This window comes from Emydura macquarii, unplaced genomic scaffold, assembly GCF_026122565.2.
Source record: "Emydura macquarii macquarii isolate MOO-44397 ecotype Brisbane River unplaced genomic scaffold, CSIRO-AGI_Emac_v2 contig_1119, whole genome shotgun sequence".
NCBI classification, from domain to species: Eukaryota; Metazoa; Chordata; order Testudines; family Chelidae; genus Emydura; species Emydura macquarii.
The window spans coordinates 19,791,932-19,805,680 of NW_027131256.1; the positions used below are offsets into that span (position 1 = coordinate 19,791,932).

General features: G+C 38.8%; 1 protein-coding gene across 5 annotated transcripts in view; it reads left to right on the forward strand.

Moving 5' to 3' along the window:
- CRYBG3 (crystallin beta-gamma domain containing 3) overlaps positions 1–13,749 on the forward strand; it is a 122,232-nt gene that overhangs the window by 37,943 nt on the left and 70,540 nt on the right. For all 5 annotated transcript variants that reach the window (XM_067546259.1, XM_067546258.1, XM_067546260.1 and 2 more), the window contains exons 4-6: positions 6,545–11,771; positions 13,165–13,212; positions 13,562–13,677. In XM_067546259.1, the coding sequence (XP_067402360.1) occupies positions 6,545–11,771; positions 13,165–13,212; positions 13,562–13,677 (5,391 nt within the window). The remainder of the gene's footprint in view (positions 1–6,544; positions 11,772–13,164; positions 13,213–13,561; positions 13,678–13,749) is intronic.

The following is a 13,749-nucleotide window of genomic DNA, read 5'->3' on the forward strand; positions in this document are numbered from 1 at the left end:
TACCTATGATCTTGGACAGAACCTTACTTGGGACAGCTAGCCACTGCTCCGCTTTCATTTTTGTGTGCTAGTGCTAATGTAGACACATGCCTCGTTCATATTTGGAGGGTTTTCTTCACAACTAATGAAGGCTTTCAATGGAAGCTTAGATACTGCAGAAGTTGATGGCACTTACTTATGGAAGCTTCCTGCTCCCCATAGTTGAGTGGGTTCTTAAGCCCTGTAGGTGATGGTGAAATCAAATTTGCAGGGAGTATTAGACACAATCTTACTAAAGTGCAATCTAACTAAAACCAAATCAAAATGCATTTTATTCTAGATAACTTAATAGATTTTTATTTTACTTTATTTTACTTGGCTGTGACCAGGCTAGCAAGGAGAGTGTGTTTTTTAATCTTAAATTTTAAATATTTGATTCTGGAGATAGCAGCAGCTATATCTCTGTAAAATATGGGTTTTTATTGGAAACTTAATTTTTTTTTTTTTTTTTTTTTGAATGGAAGACTTTTTTTGTGTTTGGCTGTAGTAAATTTGAGTAAACATTAAAACACTGATTTTTATTTTATTTTTAGCCTACTTCTTTAAAATACAATACCTTTGTCCTAACCCACACGATCTTGCTGAGTATCAGAGGACTGCAGTGCAATTCTGTTTTGTATACATTTTTCTGGATGAGATCATATTTTGAAAACTAGTTTGCTGTCTGGTGTGTGATGTATGATTTACACACCATGTTGATTTTAATTTAGGCCTTGTCTGCATTTAAAAGTTGCAATGTTTTTACTAAAGATGTGATTTTTTTTTTAAATTAGCTTAATTAAAGTTCTGCAAAGTTAATTAGGAATCAGTATAAGCTAAACCAAATAAGTGGCACAGAGATTTGCACGGATTTAACTAAATCACTATCAAAACAGATTTAAGTTAAACTAGTTCAACTTTCTCTTGTAGCCAATGCCTTATTTAGGAATAGCATAGCTACTTCCTGCTCTATTGTATAATTAAGGAAGATTACTACAAGTTTAAAATAATTTCTCCCACTCACCACAATACTAGCTTCCTCCCTAAGTATTAACCAATGGAACTGACTCTCGCTAAATGTCATTAGATCATAAAAGTGCTTCTGATTGCAGGTTTCCTGTCAAAATGGTTTTGTAGACTGTAGTGAGTGGAGTAATTAGAAGGCATTTGGGAGCTAAAAACACAACATGAAAGGGGAAAAGAAATGGAAAAGGACAGTGAAGAGAAAAATGACTGGAAAAACAAAGAGGTTTGGGGGAAGGGATGGTGGGAACATGCCTGTTTGCTTTCCTGCTGCCAGGTGGGATTTGAGCAAATAGGGGTTTGACACCATTGGTATTTACATCCAAGTGTATTTGAGGTAGGTCCACTCATAATACTGTTTTAAGTTGTGACTATAACTTCGAACCAAGACATGACAGAAATCATAGAACAAGTCAAGAGTTTAATGGAAACCGGCCAATGTAAATGTGCATTACTGTGCTTCCTTTCCCATGAGAAACACTTGGCATGAATTTCTAAACTACTGCTAAAGATTAATTTTGGATTATCTGTCATTGTAAAGGAGAATGTGATGATAAGCAATGGCAAGAGAATTACTAGAGTTCATAATCCTCCTCAGAATACTTGCTCAGTTTTTATTTTCACGACTGGATACCCCCAGAATGGTCCTTGGTCCATCTACCCATCTTTTAAAGGTGCAGTTTTATTAACCATCTCTTTCTTGAAGCAATGTTTTGCAAAACACTAGGAAAGCAAAGCACGCTGCCCTATAGTCTCAGGTTAATTTTGCACTCAGTGGGAGACCTGACTTTTGAAAAAGACTTAAGTTTCCAGGCCTTGAGCCAAAGAAAGTGGAATTCATGAGCTTAGTAGTGCGTATATGATGTAGACCATGTTATTCTTCCAGCACTGCAGCGGGCTGATTCACAGAAGTAATTATAGTTGATAGTGGATTTCTGGTCCTCTTGTCCAGATAGGAGTGAGTAGGAAAGGGGAAGGCAAGAGGAAAAAATAGTGATATGGGGCAAGGTAATGAGGCAGTATTAAAACAAGGTTTTATAGTTGAGAAAACTGTACAAGAGCTACAGCATGGAAGGTAAGTGAGGATGGTGAGCTGGCAACAGTCTCAGGTTAAGGTACCATTTGATTTTTTCCATGTGTTTGAAATTGTTGAAGATTTCATTGCCATTAAGAGCAAAAAGTCTAGTTTGAAGATTGCGCTGTCAAATGCAGATTTGAGCGTGGAAAAGGTAGTGTTATGGGCAAAATACTACTACTAGTAGCACTACATTTAACTGCAAAAGAAAGAATGTAAAATAGGTTAATGGTTGTTAAGCTTAACAAAAATCTCATATTATAAAAAAGGATGGCTGTTTGGTTTGGTATAATCTCTGTTGGTTTGGGACTGATATAAAGGTGAGAAACTCAGATTTAGGTTTAACTTTGCATTTCTCCTCAGTTATGTTAAAACATAGTTGTTATGCTGCGAACCTACTGTGTTCCTAGATCAACAGAGTAGGAGCAAAAAAATCTGAAAAAGTAGCTTTTCTTTTATCCTGTGTGTATGTTCTTGTCACAATCTTGCCTTTTAAGTTACTGCAAAGGAAACGGGGTGGGAGAGTTCATAAAATAGGGCCTCAAATATTAAACACATACACTATTACTACATAAAATGCTCCTCTTCCATTACATGGAATTCTTTCACTGACTTTCCAGTGTATATCACATTTTACAGACACATTATGGTTTGGTCTTAATTTCATACATTTAAGGCAGGTCTGCTCTTAAAACGCTGCAACCGTGGTGCCGTACCGCTGTAATGCTTCAGTGAAGACGCTATTATAAAGACGGGAAAAGCTCTCCCATCGACATAGCGCTGTCTATGCCAGGGGGTAGGTAGTATGATCGCATCACTCAGGGAGTGTGGATTTTTCACACCCCTGAGCAACGTAGTTATATCAATATAAGTTTATAGTGTAGTCCTGGCCTTAAGGTCCTGATCTTTCAAAACACTCTTGGGTGTGATTCCTACTATCAAGAGTACCCCAGCTGAATTTTCAACAACACTTTTCAAGATCGTAAGCATTGTCCTCTGTAGTGTCTCTACTATTCATTTTGCTCTTTGTCCTTTTCTGAAAGATGTTGTTTTGCACTGTATTTTTCCACATTCAGGAATTATGCATTTTGTTTGTTAGGTGTTAAATGTATATGTATTTTGTTAGACTGAACAATATTATTTTTGAACAGAACTAATGACCCAGAGGTTTATTATTGTCTGCTTGACCTATATCTACCTTCTAGTAAGCTTTTGTATTGTTCAGTAACAATAAGTGAGTGTAGTGTATAATAAAATGTTCAACAATAGTATTTTCAAAAGTGCACGATTTACTTTTGGATTTCGGTGAAAAGCCTTGTTACACGGATTGCTTATTGACAAGATGAAAGCCAAAGTTTCATGCCAATTTAAATACATTTTGAAAACACTAATAGTTTCGGTTATGAAAAATCTGAAGAGTTGGTAAAATACACTGTCATCTTGGTTATTTGGATTGTCCATGGACACTGGATGTTGTTATTGTTTGTAATTTTTCTTAATACCAAAAGATTTTGTATAGTTTGGATTGAACATGTGTCTCTTCCTTAGGGTATTTGAATTTATTATAATTTAATAGCTCGATTTAATATAACAATTCCATTGTTAATAAATAGGAAGGTGATGATTTGTATTGCAACACAATTTGTGTGTTGCAAAACAAACCTAGGTTATATTTAGAAACACCTCACATTTTATAGGCTGCTGATTATATAACATGCTCATCACATAATACCACATATGAACATTTAAAAATTCAGTGCATATTTAGGCCCTGATCCTATGAACATTCATGCATATGAGTAACTTCATCCTGATGAGTAGCTCCCATGGAGTTCAGTGAGACTACTCGCATGCCCAAATGTTTGCACAATTGGGGGCTTAATACCATATAAACAATGTGGAAATGGGAGTTTATGCTGCTAAAGCCCATAAAGAATGGAACTCTGACTTTTAAAATGACAAATTTGTACCTTTTTCATTGTATTGTTTGGGATATATACAGTCGTTGTGTACACTCATTGATCCTCAAGAAATAAAATCCTTTATCTTTCTAGCCAATTTCATTAGTTATGGTTCCTTTCTCTAAAAACAAAAGAAATACACTGCTTCTCACTTGGATTATTTGTAGAGCTGTCAAATGATTTAAAAAAAAAATTGCAATTAATCACGAGAGAAAAAAAATAGCTGTGATTAATTGCAGTTTTAATCACATTGTTAAACAATAATAGAATGCCATTTATTTCAATATTTTGGATTTTTGCCGGAGCCCACGGCCATCCCGCAGCCCTCTGGCCAAACACAGATGCCATTTCAGATCTTGGTTTGACAGGTGTGTTTGTGTTTTGGGGGAGCGCTGTCTCTTTAAGCAGAGCACTCAGGAGTCTGAATGCTTTTTCAATCAGCAGCAGCTGCTGTCAGCAGCTAACTCCTGAGGTGGCAACAGCAGACTGACACCCCTTGCTCCCCGACCCCAGCTCAGCAGCGACCAGGTACACGGGCAGGGGAAGGGGACACCCCAACATCAACCCTCCCTCCTGCCCCTCTCTGCACAGCAGACAGGCTCCCGGTCTGGAGCATCTTGACCTTGGTGACTTCATGGGGAGGGCAGGTGGGACAGGGTGGTGGGAAGAAGGGCACCCCTCTCCAGAGGTATGCAGTGATGCTCCCCTGACTATAGCATCCTGGAGGCCCACTTTGCCCACCCCTAAGGCAGGCCCTGTCCAGCAGGAGAGGATGGTACCGCAGCCGGTGCCCATCACCCTTCCTGCACAGCCACCGCTGAGTCTCACTCCCTTCTCCAGAGGTGTGCGATTAATTCTCATTTTAAAGTTAATCGCATGTGATAACTGCGATTAATTAGCAGCCCTAATTATTGGCATCAAAATCCCATAACTATAGTAAAATCCTCCCAGTGAGGGTGGATTAAATGTGAACTACAAGAGCATGCTGTAGCTAGGAGCGTACTGCCCAGCCAGAGTAGACTGATGTGTTAGCTGTGCTCAAGCTAACATGCTAAAAATAGCAGTATGGATGTTGTGGTGAGGGAATCTGCACAGACTAGCTGCCTTGACTAAAAATCCACCCAATCTCCGGGGTCCAAGCTCGGGTGGTTACCCCAAGCCACCACCTGTGTCACAACATCCACACAGCTATCTTTAGCGCACTAGCTTGAGCAGAGCTAGCATGTCTATCTACAAGGGCCGGGAGGTACGCTTTCGCTCTTGTGTAAAGACTGCCTTGGGTTTTTTGTCTGTATTTTTACATACTAGTTAGTCTTACGTTAGAAATCACCTGTTTTTGTTGGAGGTTTCTCCGGAGCATTGGAGAACAACAGCGGGAGAGGGACATCACACTTATCTGCAAATGTGAGCTGCAAGTTTCCCAGCCTTCAGCCAAGATGGGAGAAGAAACTGAATCAACAGTTTTAAAAGTTGTAGGAGGGAGAGTTGTTTTTTGTTTAGATAGCGTTAAAACAAAAGAGCTTTTTAAACAGTCTGACTCAACAGCCCTTTTCCCCTCAGTTGCAGGCTGAAAAGCTGCAGGTCAGATTCAGCTGTGCGTGATCTCATTCGCTCATCCTAGTTCTCCAGGGCCCCAAGAGTCCACCAGTAAAAACAGGGAAGGCAAATTTGCGATTCCCATTATTTTCTTATGTAAAAAATAGAATTGTTTGGAAGGTTTGGGTGATGAGGAAAAGTTTTGAGGTCCCCCTTATTACATCATGAAAGAGTAGTAAAAGATAAGTAACATTTTTTTCTTTGAAGTTAAATATAAGACTAATTAGTGCTTGGATCCACCAAAAATATTTTCCATGTTTCAGAGCCCTTTAGTTAGATATTTCCTCCAGCACCCAACAGACTTTCTTCATTCCTGTTCTTCTTAATTCAGTGCCTTTCTCTCAGTCCCTACTCCGACGCCCTCCCTTTCCTGTACCTTTGGTCCAGAAAGCATCAAATAACTTTACTTTCCCCACAAACTTTTTTTTTGTCTCTTACTGTTCTGTTGCTCTGTCTTTTTACCTTCTTGTTCAGGGATGCGTTACCAAGTCCAAATTCAAAAGCAAACCAATTTCTGTAGCCATTTTCAGTTTTAGTGATCCTAGATTTTACTGTTAACATTAGCAGGGTAAAACATTTTCAGACAAGTGTGATTTATTTTTTTAAGTTGAAGATATATCCTTAGTAGGTCTCTTTGATGGCATTACTTTCTGATAAAACTTTTCTGTTTGCAAGGGTACCCATATGCAGTGACTCTATTATCCTAGTATAGAGAAAACTCTTGATGTGTTTATAGCAGCAATAGAAGTTGTTTTTTTCTGCAATTAAAATTGTATGATTTGTTCTCCAAATCAGCAAGCTAACTGTAGGTCAATGATAATGAAGACTGTTTCAATATTCTACTGCATTAAAATGATGTTTCTTGTTATAGGCAAATAGAATGTAAGCCAGAGGCACCAGCAGTTACTTATGCAACATATCGGGGTTCTTTACGGATTCAGCAGCTACTAAAGAAACAAGCAGAGGTGGCACTAAGAGAAGAAAATACTGAAGGCAAACATATTTTCACTGTGCCTGAAAGTGGAGAAGTCCAAAGTGGCATCCTTCCAAACTCAACATCTAATGTAAGAAAAGAAATTACAGGACACTTGTTAAAAGAGAATCAAAAGGATGATACTAAAGACAGCAAGGAAGATGATAAAGCAAACCTCTCAGTGGTTAAAATGGAATTGAAAAAAACTGTTGTTGCTAAGGATATCTTGGATAGCCATGAACATGGAACACTTGCAAACACTTCTGCCTCATCCACTGAAACAGACTCCAACAGAAATCACATTGGAGAATTAGACTTGTTCGTTTCCTTAAATCATGCACCAGTTTCAGATACACCAGAAATTAATAGAACTCACTTTCTAGACTCAGTATTGTCAGCTAGAGACAACAATGAGATCCCAGCTAGTTCCAATTACCAGTTTATGGATTCTGTTAAAACAAATTCTGGAAACAATAGATTGGCTGAAAAGGGGGAAAGAACATTAGAAGGAACAGAAGCTCAGTCTCAATCAGACAATAATGCCACTTTTAGCTTTGATAAAAGAATAAATTCTTGTGTTCAAGTATCTAATGAAGATTCTAAGGAGACAGTGCAAAATGAATGTGTGTGTTCATCCAAAACAAAGAGAGAGGCAGTTGATAAAGAACTACTATTGATAGATGGTGAATATGCCAGTAATAATCAGACTGGTAGTCAGTTGGAGGTAAAATTGAATGCCCAGATGTCTCATTCTAGTAGCACTGCATTTCAACATCAGGCAGGTAAGTGTACAGAAAATGCAAATAAAGATAGTGGTCCAAGGATGGATGATTCACAAAAAAATATGGTGGCTGAAGAAAGGGAACAAGAAACACAAACCTTTCTAGCTAGTGTTCATTTGCCTTTAAATCAAGAAAGAGCTACTGAAAAGTTATCGCAGGCTGTGCATGACATACAATGTTATGCAGTCAATAAATTGATGGTAACAGACAGTCTACCTACTTCAGTGCTCTCTGCCAAAACTCTTCAAGATACTGGCATGGACACAGTAAACAGCCCCAGTATTAAAGAGTTCAGTGAGTCAGGGAAACTAATGCATGTCCAAAATGATCCCTCAGTAACTCTTGAGGGTGAGTCTAAGGATATTATCACAGAGCAAACTGCTGTACCTTCCCTTGAATCTGAAGATGCTGAAACAACTAAGGTTTCATCTGAGTCTGCAGAAGTAAATATTGCCAACACATGTCCATCAGCCCTTGACTGTGGAAGTGTGAAGTCCCATATGCTGCCTCCTATCTTCGAATCTGAAAATGCCACCCCTGGCAAAGCTATAGTACCTGTCCGTATTACCAAGATTTCTCCTCCAGTCCTTGAAGCTGAAGATGACAGCTTGGCTAATATTCATCCTCTGACCCACGGATCTGAAGATGAAACCATGACTAAAACAGCAACCATTGTACAAGATGTTAAAAAACCCAACATTTCTCTCCCTGACTGTGAGTATGAAAATAGCAAGCCCCTTAAATCTGAGATGAGCCTCCCCAACTACATAGTCCCTGCCAAGGTGGCCAACCTTACTACTCCTTCCCTTAAAACTGGTGAAGTTTTTATAGCCAAAACATCAATTTTATCCATAGAAGGTAACATGACAACAGTTGCTCCTCAGACCCATGAAACCAGAGATAATAGGGTAGATGAGATTGTTCCTGCTACTCCTAAAACTGTGAATGCCAATGTGACCAATATTTCTCCTCCTCCCTCTCAATCTAAAGAAATCTGCTTCTCTAAGTTTTCCTCCCCTGCTCTTAAATTGGAAGTGAATAGCTTTTTTGAGGTTCCTCATTCTGCCCTGGGGTCTGGAAAGAGTGCCTTGACAATCCATTCTTCTTCTGCCTTTGAAAAAGGTGTTGGTTTGGAGATTATTTCAGCAGCTAGACCTAATTCTGAAGATAGTAGTCTGGTGAAGGAAAACGGTAATAAATCTAAGACTGCACCTGCCATGCTTAATTCTACAGATGTCAGCCAGTGCAAAATACCTTCTCCTGCTTCTAAATCTGAAAATGTCCAAATTGCCAAATTATCGGTTACATCGGAGGAGGTCAGTGAACCCAAGTGTGCTTTTCTTGCCACTAAACCTGGAGATGATACACCGAAGATGATGGCTTCTTTCTTGGAAAATGGAGATGTTAGTGCACCTACAGTTGTTTCTCATGTTCTTGAAAATGCAGCAGTCAGTATAACTCAGATTTCACCTTGCTTTGAAGATATCAATGCTCAGTGTACATCTTTTCCCCTAGAATCTGATGCCATTTTAGCTGAAAGTGACTGTCCTACTCCTAACTTAGAAGATGTTTGCATTCCCAAGCTTGCTTCTCCTACTCTGAGGTCTAAAGAAATCTCCAAGATTTCTCCTTCTGCCCTTGAAACAGCAGAAGTCTTGGACAAGATTAATTTCTCTATTGTTAAGTATGAAGATGTTAAAAAAGGCAAAATTTCCTCCAAACTTAGAGATAGTGATGAGGCTGATGTACCTCCTGCTCAAAAGTTTGAAGATGCCTGTTTAGCCAACTCCATAATATCAACTCCCTGTCCTTTGGAACTTGTGGAATTGATTTCTAGTGTAAACTATAGTAATAATGTGCACAACATTCCTACTGAGCAAGTAAACCTTTGCAACCATATTTCTGCAGGGAACAAAAAAAAGAAAGATCAAACTGCTTCATTTACAAAATCAAGCAACTTCTGTTCTCAGAAAACATGGAAAGATATGGAAACAGGAAAGCAAGTGCATGTGGAATCCCAAGACACTGTTGTTCTGTTTAAAAAAGCTGAAGAAATCGTTGATTCAGTTTTACACTTGGCCATAGAAGAAATAAGATCAAAACAAGCAGCTGGTGTCCACCAGCCTTATGGCAACAAGGACAATTTAATAAAGTTGGACATCCTAAATGAACAGAAAACTGGAAAGGTACAGTTGAAAGCAGAGATAGTACAGTTGGCTAAGCAGTCACTAAAACATTTTAATGAGAGCTGTGCAGAGAGCTCCTCTGAAGTTAAAGGAAAGGAAACAGTTGCTACAAATACTCAAGATGAAAACATACCATTTAACATCACTCATAAAACTGACCTACATAGCTCAGTAGCACTAAAAGCAAAAGAAATAATTGATGAAGTTTTTAACTCAGCCAAACAAAAACTGATGTTTAATCAGCTTGAAAACAATGAGAGTAGGGACCTTTCTAAAAATGTTATGCTTAAACGTAAGACTGGATTCGCAAAGGCTGTAAACACCGATGTTACATTAGCCGCCAAAACACAAGAAATAATCAAAGAACACTTGGGTTTAAACCAAATAGGTCAGGGATTGACCCAAAATGTAGCTAGGGACTGCGAAAAAGCAGGCTGTTCAGTTCCTTTACTTCTAAATAGTGTAGAAGGTGGCACAGATTCAACCATAGGAGGAGAAACAATACCAAATAATGTATTTTCACATCAAAGAAATGGACTTCTACATTCTGATGATTTAGCAAGTCTGGAATCTGACGTTGCCTTGATAGCAAAGGACAAACACCCTAAAAATGTCTATGATAGTACAGAAATGGGTGATAAAACTAGTATTTGGACAGCTAGCAATAAATCTGAGGAGACTTTACATGTATTAAATGGAGATACCTTTATGATTGAAGAGAGAATGCCAGCATTACAGTTAAAAGATGTATGCAATAATGCAAATGTGCCAGAACATATATCAGTGCCAACTTTGATTATTAATTCATCCTCTTTCCTGCATGGTGAAGAATATAGCTGCATACCTAGCAAATCTAAAAATGAAAGTAGTCCTTCAGGTTTAGACGAAAGTAGTGCAGGTAAATGTCTGCCAGAACATTGTGGCAAGAAAGAGGAGACTTCTGTGTTGGTACAGGAAAAAGCAAACCCAAAAGATTCAAAAGCTGACAGTGAAGAAGGCAGTGAAAAAATAGAGGAAGTAAGTGAGATACCACAGGATAAAGACCAATTAAACACACACTGCACTGTGTCTGAATCATCTGTAATTGTTAAGGACATTGAAGGGAAAATTTGTATCAACTCAGATTTTGCCCATAAAGAAGAGAGACTGAAATCAGCGTTGATGATGGATCAAGATCTACAGAGAGATAATGCACTTGGAGAAAAGAATCTGGACTATAATAATGACACAGTGGAACTGACAAATCTCTTAGCCTATTCTCCACAAGATGAACAGTGGAAAAACAATTCTTTCATTACCATATTGGATGAAGGTTCTCCTCAAGATGAGAACCAGTGCATTTCAACTGACAAAAAACAAGCTCACTCTGTCTCTCCTCCTGACCTTTCTCTGGATAACATTCAACATCTTTTGATGTGTGAAACAGCAAAGAGCAAATCTGAGCCTGTTGATGCTTATGAGAAGGACAACAAATTAAATGAAACTTTAGATAACTGCAGCTCAGAGTCATTTATGACAGTGGAGGCTAAGCGGTATAAAATTTACCCATTCTCTTTGTCTCCTATATACGAAGATGACAGCCCACAAGAAGACCAGCTGTCTAGTGATGTCTCACCAGGAGGCCATTCTAGTGAAAAATCAAAAGACAATGCCAACTGCTCCTCATCCGTGTTGTCACTTCTTCAGTCAGTTTCTGAACGTTTGAAATTCAGTAACCAGTTCAATGAGGAGGAGGAGGAGGAGGAGGAATCCTATGAAGAGAACATGGTGGATGGTCAGAAAGAAGACTATATTACCAGCCAGTGGGCAGATAGCTCAAACATGGTGCTTCTAGAAAATGACCAAGAAAGGGCTCCACTTCCCAAACAGTCGCTCATTCTTTCAGAAGAACTGCTTAGCTCTCAACAGCAATCAGAACCATTTCCAGAAGAAGCATCTCTTTTTCCTAATCCAACACATTATACTCAGTTTCAACAGAAAGCTGATGCGGCCATGAAGCCGCTCTCTAGGAGTGTGTATTACCAATATTTTCAGACGGCCAGGAATTATTCATGTGAGAAGGGAATCAGATTTGGAAGCATCCTTGAGGAAGGATTATTGCCAAGGGGTCATAAACCTCAAGACCACAATTCGCCAAAATCCGGAGCTTTTCCAGTGGTAAGTCGTCATGTTGTTATAAGTAATAGCTGAAATGATGATGAACCCAGTTGCAATTTACCATCTTTTTTTTTCTTTTTCTTTTTTTTTTTCCCCAAACATCTTAACTGTCTTATCTAAATGCATTCTATTGTAGGGTACAGGGTAAGCCTCTAATTGCAGACAAATAGATTTTCTATTTTATAAATAAAATGCACCCAGTTATTGGGGCCAGATCATAAACAGTAGAGAAGATCCTACAGCTTCTGAAAGTAAAACAGCAAGTAAAAAGCAAATACTCTCAATAAAGCAACATAAAGCCCTGTCCTTTAAATGGCTTTTTAAATATGAAGATGACTGAGATAAGGCACAGAGGGAGTTTGAGGAGGGGAAGAGAATTGTCTTTATACGAAAAACTGCTCTTTTCCATTTACTCCACTTTTGATATTATTGATCCTTTGTTCCCTAAGAATATGGTTCAGTGTTTGGTGTATCCTTCAGTTCTTCTGTAGGCTCCAACTCATGCTATGGCTACACTTACAGTGGCATGTGGAATATGCGCCCTACCCCTAACATGGGTATAAAATAGCAGTGTAGATGGGAGGCACTGCTTAGGTGAGTAGAGTACAGACACACCAGAATCTTAGATAGCCAAGCAGTGCCTGCCAGGTCTACCCTGCTATTTTTAGAAGTGTAGTGTTCTGTGGCCTCCTGCCTGCTGGAGCCTTTCCCCACCACAGTGAAAGACTCCAACAGCAGGGAAATGCTGTGGCAGCTGGGGAGCAGGGAAAGGCTTCAGCATCTCCCCACTCAGCCTTTCTTCGCTGCCTCCCCACTGTCCGAGCCTTTCACTGCTGCATGTAGCTACGTACGACAGTGTGCATGCAGCCTGCTTTTCACTGTGGTATGTAGCTACATGTACCATACTCTGCCCCGAGTGTGGACAAGGCCTCAGCTGCAGCCAAATAATTTAGCTCTTTCTACAGATTAGCTCTCCTGTTTCAGTTTATTTAAAGCGAGCTCATGTGAGAGGAGGGAAGTAGTATTTGTGATGATTTGGGGAAATGGAAGAGAATGCTTAGAAGTAACAGTGTCATAGCTTGAAGAAGCAAGCTCTTGTGTAGTACAGCATCTTTCTTTTCTAGTTTGTGGGGGTGGTGGATGAGAGGAAGTAATTCTACATGGTTCTGACTTCCATTAAAACATTCCTCATCTAACATTTGTGTTTTTTAAGGATTGGTTATTTGACCCACTGCATTAAACTGCCTAGGCCAATCTGCATAACAATGAGCGAGGCTCAGTTGTTGTCATTAATTATAGTAATATGTATTAAAGGAATGCTGGGCTTAAACAATTTTGTGTGCACTGTGTCCTACTATTTTAACAGTTATTTTCCACATCATTTTAATTTCAGACTCTTATTGACAGGAAAAGCCTCAAATGCAACCCAAGACCAGGAAAAGTAAGTGTGATCTTGTCACTGTGTAGGTTAATAAGGACTAAATCACCATTAATGTTTCAAGCAGTAGCAAAATTTTGAATGAAAATATGTTATGTCATATTTAAGTGCTTGTAATTCTGCGCAGGCTAATAATGAGATTAATTGCAAAAAAAAAAAAAAAAATCGGCCTGTGGGATACCTACTTAATTTGTCTGGTTATTTAGCTCAGTAATCTACAATTGAAGAAAATATGCACAGTGCTGGTAGAGCATTTAGAAAATCAGAATCTGTTTGTTTAATAAAAAGCAAAAATTGGAAACCTAATCCAGGTGTTGAAGTGCCCTTTGTTCACATATGTCTGTTGTTTCAGATGATTATTTATGACATTCATGAGGACAAAAGTAAACGAGAAATATACCATGATCTGCCAGATGCCACATCCTGGACCTTTCCAATAGGAGCATTGCTTAGAGTTATTAGAGGATGGTAAGAAATCCATGCCTTATTTAAATGGCATCTTTTCAGAAGATAAATGTGTGTATATTTCTTGTCCCTCTG